The 17,423-nt window shown below is 44.2% G+C and overlaps 2 protein-coding genes across 4 annotated transcripts in view; one reads left to right on the forward strand and one right to left on the reverse strand.

Moving 5' to 3' along the window:
- Positions 1-524: 524 nt before the first annotated feature.
- Positions 525-12,000, forward strand: TOMM6 (translocase of outer mitochondrial membrane 6). 2 transcript variants are annotated; one of them, XM_074348720.1, is made up of 3 exons: positions 525-659; positions 1,159-1,263; positions 9,598-12,000. In XM_074348720.1, exons 1-2 carry the CDS (start codon positions 532-534, stop codon positions 1,253-1,255), a joined length of 225 nt encoding a protein of 74 aa, XP_074204821.1. In that variant the 5' UTR covers positions 525-531; the 3' UTR covers positions 1,256-1,263; positions 9,598-12,000. The 2 variants fall into 2 exon arrangements, with proteins under 2 accessions (XP_074204821.1, XP_045365360.1); XM_045509404.2 differs by lacking the exon at positions 9,598-12,000 and adding an exon at positions 1,482-1,787.
- Positions 5,591-17,423, reverse strand: part of USP49 (ubiquitin specific peptidase 49) — a 56,993-nt gene continuing 45,160 nt past the window's right edge. For both annotated transcript variants that reach the window (XM_074348711.1, XM_074348710.1), the window contains exons 3-7: positions 14,736-16,101; positions 13,182-13,386; positions 9,900-10,008; positions 9,140-9,345; positions 5,591-8,190 (exon numbers count right to left, since the gene is read on the reverse strand). In XM_074348711.1, coding sequence (XP_074204812.1) covers positions 8,000-8,190; positions 9,140-9,345; positions 9,900-10,008; positions 13,182-13,386; positions 14,736-16,073 — 2,049 coding nt within the window. In that variant the 5' untranslated portion in view covers positions 16,074-16,101 and the 3' untranslated portion in view covers positions 5,591-7,999. The remainder of the gene's footprint in view (positions 8,191-9,139; positions 9,346-9,899; positions 10,009-13,181; positions 13,387-14,735; positions 16,102-17,423) is intronic.

Raw genomic sequence — 17,423 nt, forward strand, 5'->3', positions numbered from 1 at the left:
AGCTGGGGGCAGGGGGTGTGATCTGTAAGGCGAGAGCTCTCCTCCCTCTGTAAAATTCCTAGACTGAACACCATCAAGGTCATGGCTGGGGGAGGCGGAGGGATGACAAAGTTGGAGTGCTTCCTTTCAGCCCGCGCTATGACTCTTGACTTTTCATGGAGACTCTATTGGGGAACCCCATTCCCCAAAGCTATGCATCCTCTGCTGAATGAGCCCTTACCCAACCCCATAGGCTGGGCAGCCACATCCCCAGCATCCTCCTCCTGAGCCAATGAAGCGATCACTCAGAGACCACGTGTGACGGTGATCGGGTGAGCAAGCCGAAGGCCTGGAGGGAGCCGGAGGTGGAACCCGACCAGGGGACGGTGGAGCAGGGCGGCGCTCCGTCCCTCCTGGTGGTGGGACCTGGTTCGAGCCACCGCGCCCTCTGCAGGCTGGTAGCCGGCGGAAGTGCGAGACCGGAAGTTGCGTGATCCGCCGGCGCGGACACAGTGCGTGGTGAGAGGCCTCGCGGAGCGCGGAGTTTCTGCTATGGCTTCCAGCGGTGTCAGCGTGAACACTGCGGCCTCGGCAAATGAAGCTCCAGAAATTCCAGACAACGTGGGAGATTGGCTTCGGGGCGTCTACCGCTTCGCTACGGATAGGAATGACTTCCGGAGGTAACCAAAGCCCTGGAGTTCGGTCCCTCTTTGGTCCTTCGCGCCCACATACACAACCTCTCAAATTCCCTTCTTCGCCGAGGCTGGCCCCTCAGGATTTTTTATACCGCCAACATCTTGCCACCTAGTGGCTCTGGTTGTGCTTTGCCGAGGTCCTTGACCGGGAGAGTTCCCCTGCGGCCAAAGCTCTCTTTTATGTCCCCAGGTTCTGTCTAGAGAATCTTACCCAGACCGCCGGAACCCGGGGCGGAGAGGGGACGCCAACGGTAAACAGGCCCTGGACGAATGCTTAATTGGCCTTTGCATTTGATCCTGCTCTTATTAGACATAGAAATGAACGCTGAATAGTCATGTGGGTCTTGAGCAACCTGCTCTGCACGATCAACGCTCCTGAAATTCTAAACAGAGTTTTTTTGCCTTGGGAAGGTTTTTCCCCCAGTATAGTTGTTAACCAAAGACATGTGACTCAGGGTTAATGGAATACATTCTTTTTTTTCAGGAACTTAATCCTCAATTTGGGGCTCTTTGCTGCGGGAGTCTGGCTGGCCAGGAATTTGAGTGACATTGACCTAATGGCACCTCAGCCAGGGGTGTAGCCATAAAGGTAAGTACTAACCACTGTCTGCCTGTGTTAGGAGTCCTAGAAGCTGCGAGAAGAAATAATTTATATCAACTATTCACAAAATAATAGGAAGGAGACTTGATGTAAAACCCTTGGCTATTTCTAGTTAAATGTGTTTCCAGATGTTGCAAGGTATTTGAGTCTCTTAACAATTTCCCTCCAGTGATTTTACATTTCTAATGCCACTTGTTTGATTGCAGACACACGGAACCCCTGTGCTGTACTCGAACCTTCCAAAAACAGCCTCCAATTGTGACCATCACAAGACTTGCCCTGATGACAGCTGAAGTTTGATTTCCTTCCCTGCCTGATTTCCTTTTCTTTGCTGAGTCCACTCAGAACACCCTTCACTGGTCAGTAGGCAGGCTTCAGCTAAAGTGTCCTCTGTTCTGTAAAATTCTGTACATAGTTCCTAAGTTTTTGCAGGGGATGATCTTTGCTCTTGCCCTGAGGAATAATCTAATGGTATTTTAACAAATATCTGAAATAAAGACTGTACACCAAGATAGCCATTTTATTCTTTTAATAAGAAACTTCGGCTTACAAAAACAAGGTGTAAAAAGTCAAGATTTACAAAAATCATAAAAAGATGATTTATATTTCAGACTCAAAAAAGATACAGGAACAAGCCCCAAATATGGATTGTAACAGAATGGTTTGCTTCACATTTAAAAAAAAAATAAAAAACAGAAACAAACTGTAGCCACCATATGTTGATGTTAACATAGGATGAAGCTTATTCTGGAGGAATTTCCATTTTTGAGTAGTACTAAGGGAAGAAGCCATTTGGTGTTGCATAGCATTTTAGTGCACCAGGTGGGTTTTCCAGGCACCAGGGAGGCATTGTCCCTGTAATACGGTGGGCTTTGAGGGTAGTGATGTGCAGGTGGAGGCAAGGTAAGCCTGGGCAGTGGGCATTAAAGTAACACCGCTTGAGGAAGCTGCTTCCTTCACAAGGAAATAGATGTTTTCTGACCCTAAATTTTTTTGTGGTGATGCCACTGTCCAGGAATTGGGTTCTTTGGGAATGGATTATGTAAGGAACTGACCTAGAAAGAATCATGTAGGCTTAGAAAGGTATGGACATAGAAACAGGCTCCCCTTGGCAATTTTTTCTAGTTGATTTGTGCTTTGAGGCATTTAAAAAACTACATACTGCCTTTGTGTGCTGAGTCTCCCGTGGAACTGGTGTGGGATTAAAGGACATGAAACGGAAAGGAGGATCAGTAAAAATGCACCACAGTAGCCTATTGTTAACATTTGACAGATACTGTCTAGCTATCTGTTTGCCAAAGGTAAATAGGATAAAATGGTCCTTCTTGACCCTGCTGGCATAAATCTGATTAAGAAAGCTGTTAAGAGAATTAGATCTTTTTTATATGTTAAAGAAAAGCACCATTGTCTATGAGCATTTATCAGCATTTGTTAGGAGGGAGTTTGAGCTTGTGTGAATTCAGGCCTGTGTCTGGCTTAACATGAAGGCAAGATCCTTTAAGGGTCTACATGGGGGTAACAGATGCTCTGACAGGTTTATATCTTACTGGGTTGTTAAGATGAGGAAGGGTAACACATATGAAGCAAGGCTTAGGTTTGAAATGGGACCAAGAAGGAAACTTTTAAGCCCTGACAGACCCAAAAGCCCCTTCAGCCTGCATGACACCACTGCTAAGACAAAATGCCAGCACTTCTTATTCTTTATAAGAATGAAACTTACATCCTTGAAGTCTGCTACCTGCTCTCAAAACTGTGAACAGTTCTATTTGATAAAAAAAATTTCAAAGCTAAAAATCAAAATCTGGCCAAGATTAAGACATGGCAGCTTCCAAAAGCATTCAAATTTCACTCAAATGTTTTAGCTTCAAGTAATAGTGTTACTGTTGGTTGGTATATAAAGCCATAAAACTGGCAAGGTAAAGTTTCATTTACATTGGCTTAATTCCTGAAAGTGATAAGAATTTAGCAGATAAAGCTACCAAATCAACAGTTTTCAAAAATTCTGATGAATAATCACTGATTCTGTAAATTAAAGTGCTGGCTTTTACTGTTTCAACACATGACATTTCTCTTCAAAGGAAGTCAGTTTTACATTGTTTCATTCGGGTTTAGCCCAGGCTAGTTAACACAGTACTATGACATCTCTTACCTAGTTAGATCTGAAATAGAAACATGCCAGCAGAAGTAAATATGGAAAGAGTCCACAAAAATGACCATTGGCCTCAGTGCTCTAGTAACCATGGTGTATTTAGAGCACTATGTGGGTTGAATGAGTACACAGTGGTTAAAAGTCAAAGCCGTAGACCAAGAAAAAGGTTAATTTAAACATGGAAGATACTAAACTCACAGTCATATTTAGTCATTTTCAGCTTTAGTGCTAACTCCAAAAAAGAATCTGAATCTGAGATGCACGCTTACCCAGTAAAAATCTAAGAGGCCAAGGGAGGTTTTATTCCAAAGATATAACTGCCTCGCCTAATTAGGTCAGTAATTAGGCTGAGGAACCCAATTATCAAATGTGCTTCAAGTGGTGAGCTTTTTAAACATCCTTTGAAGTCTCGAGCTCAGTGGAAATCTTACATTGGGAGTGAAAGGAACATGCTGTGTTTACAGCTCTGCAGGTGAGCAGGCTGGGTCTGATCTTCCACAGCCACTCAGCACCGTACCCATCAGCACCTGCCAGGGAGCAGGGCCGGGGGGCTGGCACACAGTCTTCGAGCCTTCTCTCCTGCATATTACACAGTGTACTGGTTTGCTTTACAATCTAAAGGTTCACATATGGGGGATTGTGTTCTACACTGCTTCCTAAAATTTTGTGCAAAAGAACTTCAGAACTAAGGAAGGTACCACTTCAGGAGGAACCATTTTTGTTTGACTTCTACCATAAGTTGTTCAGTATTAGAAAAACTAAAAGACCTTTTTCTCAACATTTGTGCTCTCCCAACCAGCTAGAAAAAGCAATCCTTCCATTCATAAGCTATAACCCCAGACAAGAATACATATACGTTTAGGAAGGGGTAGCCCTCCCAGCCTGATTTAAAAAGGCCTGAGTTAATGTTTGGAACATAAAAGGGGTGGTGAAAAAGAATGGGGTATATAGTCTGCCTTGAAAAGGAGACATCTGCTGAATAATCAAATACAAAGATTTTGGACATTACAGTAAAATTTCAGAACTTGCTGGTAAGAATAATTTGCTTTCACACATGAGATATGAAGTGCTTTTACAAAGTCTGATATATGTCCTTTACACTATACAGACCCATTTGCCACTTGAAATGACAAGAAAGAATCCTTTCCCTTAATCTTTTAAATCCCATGCAAACCATAATTGGGTACAAGGCACCAAATTTTATGAATTGTATAAAATTAGTTCACAAAGCTTTATCAGTAAGTAAAACAAATTCCATTTTTCCCTCCCTACCCACCCACATCCCACCCCCCACACCCAACCAAGTTTTCATTCTGCACTACTGTCGACCTCTCTCAGGTTTATGCTGGTCTGGCTAGGGCCATGCCCCATGGCCAGCCAACCCACCTCATTAGTTCTTGCACTTGGATGGAACTGTAAGCATAGCCAAGAGTGGGGAACTCATACAATCACTGGCTCTAGAAGCCTTGCCATTAAAAACAAAAATAAACTCTGCTATTGAGTCCATAGGACGCATTAACACTTCTACAGTTTCCAATTTTATTCATGACACTTTTAAGAGACATCTGGAAATTTTTTTCATTGTGGCACTGCCCCCCTCAGCCTGAGAGGGACTGGATCAAAGCAGGCAAGAAGTCTGCCTACCATTTAATAAGAGCTTCAGTTCCTGGCTGTTGAGGGGCATGCCTTAATTTTTTCTTTTCCTTTTTTTTTTTTTTTTTTTTTTTAAACACTAGCATGGATGCTCATCTCAGAGGCAACCACAAGCATGAGGGTCAAGCTAGATTGAGGTAAAATCCTTTTTGAGGGCCAGGGTGCATTCGTCTTGGCTGGCTACAGCAGGAAGTAAACACACCAGCCAACTACAAAGATTTCCTAGAACTACTTGTCTGGGAGAGAAGCAGGCCCATAAGGTTCAGTTAGGAGATCTTGGGTTTGATTTGGCAGCATCTAGTCAACTTCTACCTGGTTCTCTCTTCTCTTTAGAATGTTCTGACTTAAAGTAAGCTGCAACGAAGAAATTCATCTACTTCCAATACGTAAATAAATTAAAGGCAAAGGGACATTTCCCTCACAACAGCCATTGGCTTATGCAGCAGGGAACTCTTTTCTTTAATAAAAATCTCCATAAATACTAACTTCTCAACAGCGTCTAGTGCTGCTGCCTCTGGGTACCTGAGGTGTCTGACTGCAGGGACACCTTCAAGTGTGTGCAGCTCATTGAGGACTCTGATGCTGGTTTCTACTCCAACTCATTTTAAACAATTTTATTAATTTGACACATGGGTGCTCATCTAAGTTAAGCACTTACTTTACAAAGCTCTTGGTCTGCTTAATAATCCTTAATACTTGGTATAAAACTATTTTTAAAAATTAAATTGAAGATCTTTTAATTTTCCATTAAATGTTTATTTTTCTTAAGTATTTCCCCCTGGATACCCTGAGGGACGAAGTAGATGCTCTATTAGTACTTCTCCATTTGTAAGTTCTCTTTTTCTAGAATAACAAATATAGCATTCAATGCAAGATGAGGCACAATTTATATTTTCCTTTCCTTTTTTACTCTCCTTGGGTTTTTTTGTATAAAATTGTAAAAAAAATTTTTTTGAATTAATGGACTTTTCTATTGCCACAAAAAGTCATCACCAATCATGCCAACTTAGAAATGCAGATCTAGAGAATATAGCTTCACATCAGAGTCTCTGGCGTGCGGGCAGCTGTGACACTTTAAAACAGTGTCCAGGTGAGGGTGAGCCCGGGCCAAGCTTGTAGAAAGAAGCCTGCAGTAGACCATATAAACCAAACAGCATAAAAAATGCCATACGCTATCGCTTCCAAATAAAAGCTAAACATTACAGAAACCTCACAGTGTTGGAAAAAGCAAGTTTAATTTAAAATATAGTCACTCCCCTTATCAGGGTGAGCCATTTTCTGTCTGATTTCCTCCAAGTCTCAGTGCTGTCAGGCAGGTCCCATGGGAGCGTTCATCTCAAAAGAGGTCAACAGCAAATGCTACAGATTTGCTTGGGAAATGTGGTTCCTTAACACAGCTAAAGCTACAACCCTCATTCTTTAGCCTCTCTTTCCCCCAACTTCCCACCCCTCCCCAAACTCCCTTCACATCTACTCCCTTCAAGTGGCAACTGTACTTCTACCTGAATTGAAATATTAGTATGATATACTCAGTCAAAAGATGAGCGTTCCGAGTGACAGGCTGAGGCGGGCTGTGCACCCCCACAATCAGAGTTACGGCTTGCATTCACTTTTACTGGTGAGTCTAAGCAAAGGACTGAGAAGGAAAAATTCAGTGGTGCCTGATGGGGCAGAAGGTTTCCATCTGGGCAAATTCGTGCCACTTAGAAACTGACCCATTTAAAAAAAAATATATTTTACTAGCACTGCAATTAAGGACAGGGCACTCTCGCTTTTTTCTCTAATGGATTGAGTGTGGATGGGTAAAGGAACAGTAGAGGTTAGCATATTTGGGAGGAAACAGGCCAAGGCCATAGGCAATAAACTGTTCAGACATATGGGAGGCAGATTCCTAAGCCTTAGGAAAGCAAAAGCTCCCACACCTTGTGAACAAGGATGTTCTAGCCTTCCTGGTGCAAGAAATAAGCTGCAGGCTAAGACAAGCTGTATGCTGTACCAGGGCGAGAATGGGTGACAGGCATTTAGATAGGCCCTGGACTACCGGCAGCCCTGCCCCCCAGCTGAGTTCTGGGAAAGCCTTAGACAACTGACATAAAGACCAATTTAAATCAAATTATGTGCTTGCCCTAGACCTGAACCAGGGATTTGCTACAGAACTGGGTAGCCAGGAGTGCCCTGAGGCTCAGCATGCCACAGAGAACACGTCAGGTACTAGTTTATTGCTTCCCCATATGAACTCCTTTAGACGAAGGGATATTCATGCCAGTCTCAGAAGATTCGAAATGATTGATGGCAGCAGCCAGGGAGAGTATGACACATGAAAAAGCTCCCATTCTGCATGGGGAAATTTGCTCCATGCATCTCATTCCACTCTTCAACTGCTTTCCCCTAAAAAAGGAAGTCTGCGAGTTTTCAACCTTGAGGGCTACTTCCTTTGTAGGAACAAATCCTTAGACTTCACCTCTAGCCTTGGAATCAATCCCATCCAGCAAGCTGCCAGCCCAGGGCCCCGCCTCATGTGCTCTGTCGAAGGCTGCTCACATCAGGAGGGTTCTTCTGGTGCTGCAAGGAGTCCTGATTAGCAGGGGAATCACGTAATAGAAAGAAAACACGGCTGGATATGACCAATTTACTCCCTCTTTCCTCCACCCAGATCCCTCTATATTCAGAAACAACTGATGAGTCTTCATAGAAGTTACTCCTTTTGACTTCTTTTATCAAAGGAGGGAATTTCTAAACCCATTTAAAAGAAAGTGACTACAAATTTTACAATAGGACATAGTCACCTGGCACCTTCTGCTCTAGACCCAATGAGGCAAATCTAGTAATCTGTTCCTGCAGTAAACCTTATTTCCTGTAAGAGGAAAGACGTACAGACACCAGTAGTTTAAAAGCAAGCCAGTCCTTGATACGTGCCTCCCATCAGGGGAAGGTCCGTGGTCTGCCCTCATCGTTGTTGCTGGACTGCACCTGAGCTTGGAGTTGGGTTTCTGAGATTCTTGCATTGCCCTGAACTGTTCTTTGAGTGTAAAAAAGGATGTAGGCTTGAGTTTTGCACACTTCCTCGACACTGCATACATTCAGCTTTGAGTCATTGCAGTGGACCCAAAAACCTAGGAAACCAAATGAAAGAGAGAAAATGACTACCCAACTTATATTTCCAATCAGCAGGCAAACAAGGAGATGAAGAAAGGAACTGAGGAGTTCTGAATAGAGCCAACCCTTGATAGGTGGTGGTGAAGGAAGAGAAAAGTAGATGAAACCAGGAGACTTCCCTGAAACCACTGGTTTTAACCGCACAAACCCCAACACAATACTGCTTAAAGTATCAAGTGACTAAAATTTTTGTCCTCATTTCATTCAGGCTTTTTCACTGCCCATTAGGGCCTTCTACAAAGATGGAAGACTGGGGGCTAAGAGATGGGACAAGGAGGAGGAGAGGGGAAAATTAAATAGAGAGGAGAGCTAAAGGAAACTTAGAAGGAATAAAAGGTTACTTGTTCACAGGCTTACTCTGGCTGCACCAAGGTCTGAGGGGTTCAAGATGGGTACAAACTGAAAACATGTCCGCAGCCCACCTGCCTCAGTGCAGTAGCTGGGAGGCTCTGCTCTGAGGGACAAGGACTGCAAGTTCCTTGGGAAGGGCCCTTGTATCGCTACACCTCCCATGGTAAGGGAGGTCGTAAGAACACAGTCAGTGCTCAGTAAGTGTCCTCGGCTTTACTCCATGAAGTTAGATAGGTCATACTGTTTCTGCAAAACCCAGAAGGCAACTGAGCTCTGCAGCAGAAGTGTTAATAACAACAACCTCTAACATTAATTGACCATTATGCGCTAGGCACCACGCTCGGCAATTTACGTTATTTCCTGTCAACTGTTAGAACAATCTCATGTTGTTACTTAGTGATATATCCAAAATTGGAATCCATCTTTCATAGTTCTTTCCATTGGATTTTAATGAATGTAATATCCTCCTATAGATGAAATAAAAGGAAAGGAATGAAATGTGGACAAACCAACCCTTTTCCGTGTCCCCCACCCCACAGAGTAAAGCGCACGCACCTCCCTCTGTGTTGTAGCAATAGGCTGTGTAGTGTCCTGAGCCAAACCCTTTCCCGTGATGCATGACCACTGCGGAGAGATCATAGGCAAAGGTCTCTTTGTCAAGAGAGGAGAGCATGTCCCTGCAGCAGTAAGGTTCCATGGTTAATACCTGGTCAAAGACGACATGGACCCCAATCTTCTCTCGGTGATTACGGCCAGACCACCTAGAACATGGATATAAACTTTTTACTAGTAAGAAACGGCATGTGTGATCATAGATTGAGGTAGGTAAAATGGGGAACTGAGAAAATGTAACCTTCTGGATTTGGTTTTCACATCAGTAAGACAGTGGTAATCAATGTTCATGTATATTTCCTGTGAATGTTCCATGATGTTCTCTGAAACTAGAAATCCCTAAACAAGCAATTCAGGCAATACTCTTTTTTTTAATTTACCTCCTGCCCTTCTTTTCACAGGTTATCTCAGACTTTATTCAGAAGATGACTCTATGTAAGCCCATGCGAGAGTAGAAAATCTTCAAGCGCACATACCCAGTGCAGGCTAGCCGATTAAACAGGGCCACCAGAGCAGAAGCCCAGTCCTGGCTGACATCAACTCGCCTCCCTGGGTGTGAACCATATGCTCCATGGAAAGCGTAAGGTCTCTAGGAACAGGCTTCTTTTCCCAACACCAAAGAAGACATCTGCCCTCGCCAAAGCCTTTGAAACAGCTACTCCCACAGGGCACAGCCACCTGGGATGCCCCAGAGCAAGCTCACCTGAATCTTTTAAGGTGCAGCCGGAGAACCTGAGGTAGTCTGTAGATCATTAACTGCTTTCTAGCTTCACTCAGAACAAGGGGTTTTGGATTGGATTTTCGTCGTTTGCCTATATGGTTTGGGAAAGTATAAGACATAGATTGTGAGGAGACTCATTCTTTTCCAGCTATGGCAGAGATAATGACTTGGCATTCAATATGCATTCTCCTTATTTCTCAGTATTTAAACCTCAATTTTACTTGGGGCAGCAATGTGACCCTCTTTAAGACTGCATTTCCCAGCCCCATGTGCCTGCATGGTGTGGCTCTGGAAGCCCCAGCTGAATGAAAGGAATGATTGATTGGTAGTGTTAGGATGGCTGCTTAAAGGCTGACTCAGTTGTAAGATGCATCCTTTGTCCTTTCCACTGTTTGCAACTGCTGGAATTCCCCTTGGACCATGAGGCAACCTTAAGGATGGAAGCCTTGAACTAGGACAGTAAAGCTGAAAGATGCAAAGAGCTTGGGTCCCCAGTGACCATGCAGCCACCAAGCCAGACTCAGAATGTCCTTCAGAATTCTTTTATATAAGAGGGAAAAAAATTACATCTCATTTTAAGTCATGGTTATTTAAGTTGACTTACAAACAACCAAACCTAATCCTGATACATCCACTTTCCAATTTTTGCATCAGCATCTTCCAAAATTGATAGGGGTTTAGGACGGTACACACCTGATCTCCTGCCTTTATTAACAGACTAGAACAGAAAGTCACTGCGACAACATGCACACAGAGTAGATGCATACGTTAGGGTTCTACGCCTTTACATCTGGGCTTATAATTTAAATCACAATGCGCCATATATATCACTTAAAAAGCTTTTTGTTTAACTCTATTTCCTGCTCACAGCTAGTTGTACGCTATTAAACAGGTTATTCAAAACTCTGAACCTCAGTTTCCTTTCCTGTGAAACTGGGACTAATGCATACATTTCAGGCTTAGGAAAAAGGTTAGAGGACACAGGATTACTAAAGGATCGAGTATTTAAATAGATTTTCCCCCACTGCATGATTTGCTTGTGGCCTGTACAAATATATAGAAAAGAAACTTTGCTGGCTTTACATTTTTATGGCATACCTATTTTCTGAAACATGTTTATTGGTAACAGCACACTGCCAGGCATGCAGGACTAGGCTGACAGGCCGGCCAAATTCACCCAGTCCAAAGCAGAACCAGTGTTCGAGACTCCAATTTTGTTTCTAAAGCTACTGAATTGTGGGTGAAATGCATTTCTAAATTATAGCAAATAAACAATGGAAATAAAGTTCCCTTAATTTCCAGAAGCCTTCTCTAGAACCATTTACTGACTGCTCAGTTATCATATTAATTAAATCAGTGAATGGATGGGAATATAAAATTAGTTCATGGTCCACATTGGTGCCTGCTAATTGTCTTTGAGCTGTTGATACCATGGTCTCAGTGTCTGAAGAGCCTGGCATCTGATTCTAGGTCTGTCTGTACCACCTGTGAAAGGTAGTGAATCACAGCCAGATGAGGTATCACGGAGCTTTCTGTGACAACAGGATGTGGAGCTGGTGCTTCTCATAATAGATTGCAGCAGCTAGATTGCAGCTTTTACTAGGGCTGGCAGTCGTGTTATGTGAGAACATGAGCAGAAAGAGAATTTAAAGAGGGCCCTGGCCTTATTTTGCATTCCTATTCACCAACAGGGTTTTTGAAAATTATCACAGCTATGCCTGGGAATCCTGGCAGTGACTTTCACTCTCAGCAGAGGGAGTATGTGAGCTAAGATGAAGACAATGTAGAATCTGGCTTTGTTTCCCTAAAATGAAATTCACAAAGAAAAAGAAATTACTGATTCAATTGAGATTGGTCAGTTCTGCCTCCATTTGATTAAGCTGGCCACACAGAAAGGTGGAAGATTGATAGTTCGGAAAGTTCATAAGCAGCAGATCAATGCATCATGTCCCTTCACCAAAGCTTTGTTTCCCTGCTATTTTCTGAACCTGCCTAGAGAAATACTGATAAATTGGCACATCTGGCAACCAGAAAAACACAATCCTTTCTTGCAAAAGTAAATAAAAGTATTTCTTGACTAATCTATCAGGTCTGAAAACAATGGAGTTAAAGCTGTTAAGATCCTTCTGCTCCTTAAAAGTGAGAAGCTTTATGTGAATCACACAGATACTGCTGTAATAAAATACTTTAAGTCACTGCCTTTATATCTCAGTATGGAACAGGACAGGTGAATCTATAGTTAACGAAGTACAGCATTTCAATTTTTGTTTTAAAATGGCAAAATGATATCAGGTGTGACTTGATTTTTGTATTGATTCTTCAGAGAGAACAGGTTTCTGATAATTTACTATAAAAAATCTTATGCAAACATACTAAAAAGGCTGCAAGACTGCTTTTCCCAAAACTTGTAGTCCAAATTATCATACTGCTGCAAACTGAATTCAGATCTCTGCACAATCCATGAATTTTAGTTTCCAAATCTCTATATGCCAAAACCCATCAGCTTCCAAGTATTTGCTCTCATTTCCTCTGTACACACTGGGTTAGCAAAAGCATTAAGTGTTAGCGTGGCAAGATGAGGGCTAGGGGAGGCTGCATAAGATGCCCATAGAACCATATGGAAAAAATTCCACTTTACAATTAAAGCCATGATAGAGAAATTCTTCCTTATGACCCCTTCCAAGATGTGAACCTTTCAGGCATGTGAAGAAACAAATAAACATAGACAAGAACTATGAATCTGCCAGAGCAATGTACCACATGACTTGCTTTCTTGGTCTCACTGTACCCATCCTTAGCATCACTTCTGACAGACTTTAAATCTACAAATTCAGAACAATAGCACACTTTTCTGATACCATAGCTCTCAAACAGGCTCTACCACCTAAATTTAGATTAAATAAAAACTGTCAGACTCTGTATTCATGAATTTAAGCAGGACCCCTCTACACTACAAAGCTAAGGACTCACGCACATTCTTGGAGTCCTCATTTCAGGATCCATACTTTCAAATGCCTCCCAAGATAACAACTTATGTCAGTCACAGCATCAAAGGAGGCCCAACTCCTAGGTTTTGTTTTGTTTTTTAAATATAATGTCCATATACTTGTTTTCAGGAACATGGGAGGAAAAAATCTTTAGAAGATGCTCTAGAACTGCTCAATATTATTAGTGTTACTTTTGACTAAAGGGACAAAAGAAACAGCTTAAACTGATACTCCAGTTAGACACACACACACACACACCCTCGCCCCCCACACTCACTGTTACACCGGTCACAAGCGTAGATTCTCCCTTCCAGAGCCTCTGTCTCTGTGAACTTGGCCAACATCTCAGTGAGCAAGCACTCTGTCTGATTCAAAGGGACAAACCCCTTTTCTATGCAGTGATAGCGTTCAGGGAATTCCAGGGACAGATCCCAAAAGGGCTCGATGGTATTGGATTTGTAATTGCATGATACACATGTGACCTAGAATGAAAAGATTGGTTTATAGGTTATATAACTTCCATGCTTCCCACATACATTTTTGCTAGCTTTATAAAAGACACATAACAGCCAAAAGTAAGTGTATAGTTTTCAAAAAAAATTTTAAGTGTAATCTTAAAATAATAAACATTAACTTTAAGAGAATTAGAGGGTATTATTTCTGGTTTGTATTTCTAACTATGACACAAGCTGGAACTGGAAAGCCACAGAGCACAAAGATTATTACCGACCCCTTTCTCATTTCTCCTTTCCCAAAGCATGCTCTACCATTCAGTGCTGCAGTAGTACAGATGGAAGTTACTGTGCAGTCGTTCGAGGCACCAGTCTGAGGTGGACAATTTGCAAATTCCTGTCTGCTTCTCTCATCCTCACACTCCTTTCTCCTCTAGACTTTGCTCCTTCCATCCAGTCCAACTTGCCTCTCTTCTTGCCTTTGTTTCCTGCAGCATCCCTACACTGATCCCTGTGTCCTAAGAGCTTCAAAATACCTTGTGATTAGCCCTCCTCCTTCTCTCTAACCTACCCAGATGCACCTTCTTTCTACAGACCCTAAGAAGGTAGAGGAACTACCAATAAATACTCCTTTCACATGCTGAAAAACAAAACCCTAAATACACTTTCTCTTCCTGTTCTAATCATCATTCTTTGAAAACCCTAAATACCAAGATACAGAACCTCAGTAGCACTGTGTAGAGGTTCTACCTGGATCTCTTAAGTTGCTCACCTTTTTAACTCTAAAAATTCTTTCTACATATTCTCACGAAGCCTTATCTCAGAGTCTTCACTCATGTCCTTACATGGCTAAAGATCCAGGAAATGAAAGGTAATGGGGAACAGGAGGAAGGCTTGCTTAGGCCTTTGGCATCCTCCTAGCCACCTCCCTTCCTTGTATGTAAAGAATGCCTTGGAAGGAAGAATGCTCTTTCAAACAACTATGGAACCAAGGTTAGAGGCAAACTTCAATTTCTAAAAACTGATCAAAGAATGGCATGCCAACAGTGGGTATTTAATTATAACAATGGGAAGATTATATTACCCATATCACCATTAAAGGTTAAAGACATTCACTGAAAATGAAGAGATAATGGCAAGTTAAAAATCTGCCTGAAAAAAAAAAATCCTGGGAAGAGATAGGAGGCAAGCTCACCAAGGCCATCGCACAGTACCATGAAAGGTACAGTGGCCGCCCTCAACTATGCATAGTTACGGCAAATGCTGGCTACCCGAGTCAGGATAACAACCTGGGGGAGGCTCTCACGAGAACCCTACCTACCATACCAGCCCTGCTCCAGTGTGGTGGGCAGCCGGGGTTGGGCCTGGCACACACCCACCTGGCTGAGTAGCTGCCCGTGAAATATGGTGTTCACCACCTTTAAGACCTGTTTGGTGAGTTTCCTCTGGGAGAAGGGGATGAGGATACGGCGCGTAGTGCCCTCGGACTCGAGTTCTTGCTGCACTTTGTGCAACAGCTCGCAGAGAAACTCCTGCGCATCCTGCTGGTCGTAGCCGCGGAAGGCGGGGATCAGGCTCCACACGGAGTGAAGCATGGCGAAGGGTGACACCAGGGCCCACTTCCCGGACCACATGACGCGGAAGAGGGTGTGCAGTTCGTGGCAGAGCGAGATGTGCTTTGAGCTGGGCTCCTTGTTCTGGATGAGTTCTAAGCTCCTGCTGAGGGAGGCTCCGCCGTTCAAGCAGAAGCCCTCGCGCTCGCAGGCCTCGGCCTCATTGCTCCTCGGCGACAGCTCGGTGGCCGAGCTGCTGGCCGGCCTGCCCGCAAGCGGGGCCTTGCCGTTGGTGGCCCTGGGAAACAGCTGCTCCGTCTTGGACGGGTCGAGGTTCAGGAAGCACTCGCGGAACTTGCGCAGGTGGCTGAGCACCTGGAGGATGGAGTTCATGTAGCAGGTGTTGCCCAGGTTGCGCAGGCCCGTAACGCCTGGTGCCATGACGGGCGCGCGGCGCGGCGCGGGGCGGGGCCCGGCGGGCGCGCGCGCGGTGGTGGCGCGCGGGGCGGCGGCGCGGGGCGCGTGCAGCAGCAGGCGCGCGCTCTTGCGCGGAGGGGCGCTGGCCAGCTCCTCCAGCAGCCGCCGCTTCACCTCGCGCCGCCGCTGCCGCGCCGCCTCCTTCTTGCGCTCCAGCGCCTCCTCCCGCCGCCGCTGCTCCAGCCGGGCCTGGCCTCGCGAGGTCTTCTCGAACCAGAGCCGCAGCGTCCTGGCCAGCAGGCGCTGGCGCCGGTACCACAGAGCCGTGAGCATCTGCGGCTGTCCCTGAGGGGCGCGCTGCGGCGGGACCGTGTCCTCGCCCGAGGCCGTGGACCGCAGCGTGCGCCCGCGCCTCAGCGGCGGGTCCTGCTTCTGGCCCCTGACCGCCAAGAGGGAGCTTCTCAGCAGCTTCAGGTCCCCCTCCGGGTTGTCGTTGAGCACGTAGTCCTTGCACAGGTAGCAGAACACGTAGAGGTCCCGGACCTCCATGGCTAGCGGGTGTCCAGTCTCTTCGAAGTGTTTGAGGGCGTGATCTTCAATGTAGCGGCCGCAGGCCACGTGCGAGCACTTCAGACAAGCCCACACCGACTCGGTGGTGGCGCACTCCCGGCAGCACCACTTCTGAGGGTTCAGGATGGAGTGGTCCTGGGCGAGCCGCAACCGCCCTACATGTTTGCATCTATCCATGTCTTATAGAAGTCTCCACTCTTTCAACCTGGCAAGACAGGGCCCCCCAAAAGAGAGAGAGAAACCTTTCAGCAAAATAGTTTCCTAGAAAGGCTTGCATCCGGCATTTACCAGTCAGTATTCATTAGTTTTTAATTCAAAATTAGCTCTTTTGGAAGGAAGTTTAAAAAAATGTTTGGCACAGACTGGGAATTACAGAAGCACAGTTAAATTCCTTAAACAGTAAGACTCATAAAACACTAAATGAGAGGCTTTAACACCAATGTGAAATTTTACATTTTCTAAGCCTGTTTTAATTATTGAATATCAGCTAATTTTTATGTAAGGCTGATTTGTGTTCCTTAAGAAACCTCATTACCCTATTTCACATTGCACCCAACTGGCCACGAGGGGAAAGAAATCTATATATTCTGAACCATCTCTAAACTGTTGATGTTCTGGAAGTGAAAGCCTCTCTGTCTTCTGACAAGATCCTGGCTACATGCAGAAAGGGACAGGAGAGAGGAAAGGAAAGAAGGCATAGATAGTGTTTCACATACCAGCAGGAGAGATGAAGACCCTCAAGTAAAAAGACAAGCTCGGGTCGGTTTCAATGTATTTCAAACCAGAGATAACAGGATATGGTTAAGGTAAGAAAGAGAAAGTCCTCCTCAGTACAAAGTATTTTATTTTCTTGAGTCCAAAGAACCTGGCTAAGGATGTCAGGTTTATATGTCTGCTAAGGTCTGAAGGTTTGTGCCTCCAGTCAAATGCTAATATCTTAACCTCCAAGGTGTTGGTATTAGGAGGTGGGGTCTTTGGGAGGTGCTTAGGTCTTGAATGGCTTGACCCTCAGGGGATGATCCCTCATGAATGGGATTAGTGCCCTTATAAAAGAGCTCCCTCACCCCTTCCACCTTGTGAGGACACAGTGAAGAGCCAGCCATATGGCTATGAACTAGGAAGTTCATTCCTTATCAGATATGAAATATGGTAAAATCGTCTTGGACCCCCTAACCTCCAGAACTGTGAGAAATTAATGTTTGTTTTTTATAAGCCACCCAGTCTATGGTATTTTTGTTATAGCAACCCTGAGGAACTAAGAAAATGTGTCTTTTTGAAAAGAACATTTACACCTTGTAGAAAGGATGGGAAAACTTTCACCTTCTCTACTAAAAGAACAGATACGTACAGAATTAGACAGATTTGACTCAGGACGGATTAGAGGTGAAGTGGCTACTGGTATTACAGTATTTAACTAAACTACTGAGACAAAAGGAAAAAGCAAACTTTTCAGATGATATATGTGAAGATTTTTTTTAAAGCAGTGATAACATACTGAACTACTGAGCTTTTTAATTTTTTTTCCTT

This window comes from Camelus bactrianus, chromosome 20 (assembly GCF_048773025.1).
Source record: "Camelus bactrianus isolate YW-2024 breed Bactrian camel chromosome 20, ASM4877302v1, whole genome shotgun sequence".
NCBI classification, from domain to species: Eukaryota; Metazoa; Chordata; class Mammalia; order Artiodactyla; family Camelidae; genus Camelus; species Camelus bactrianus.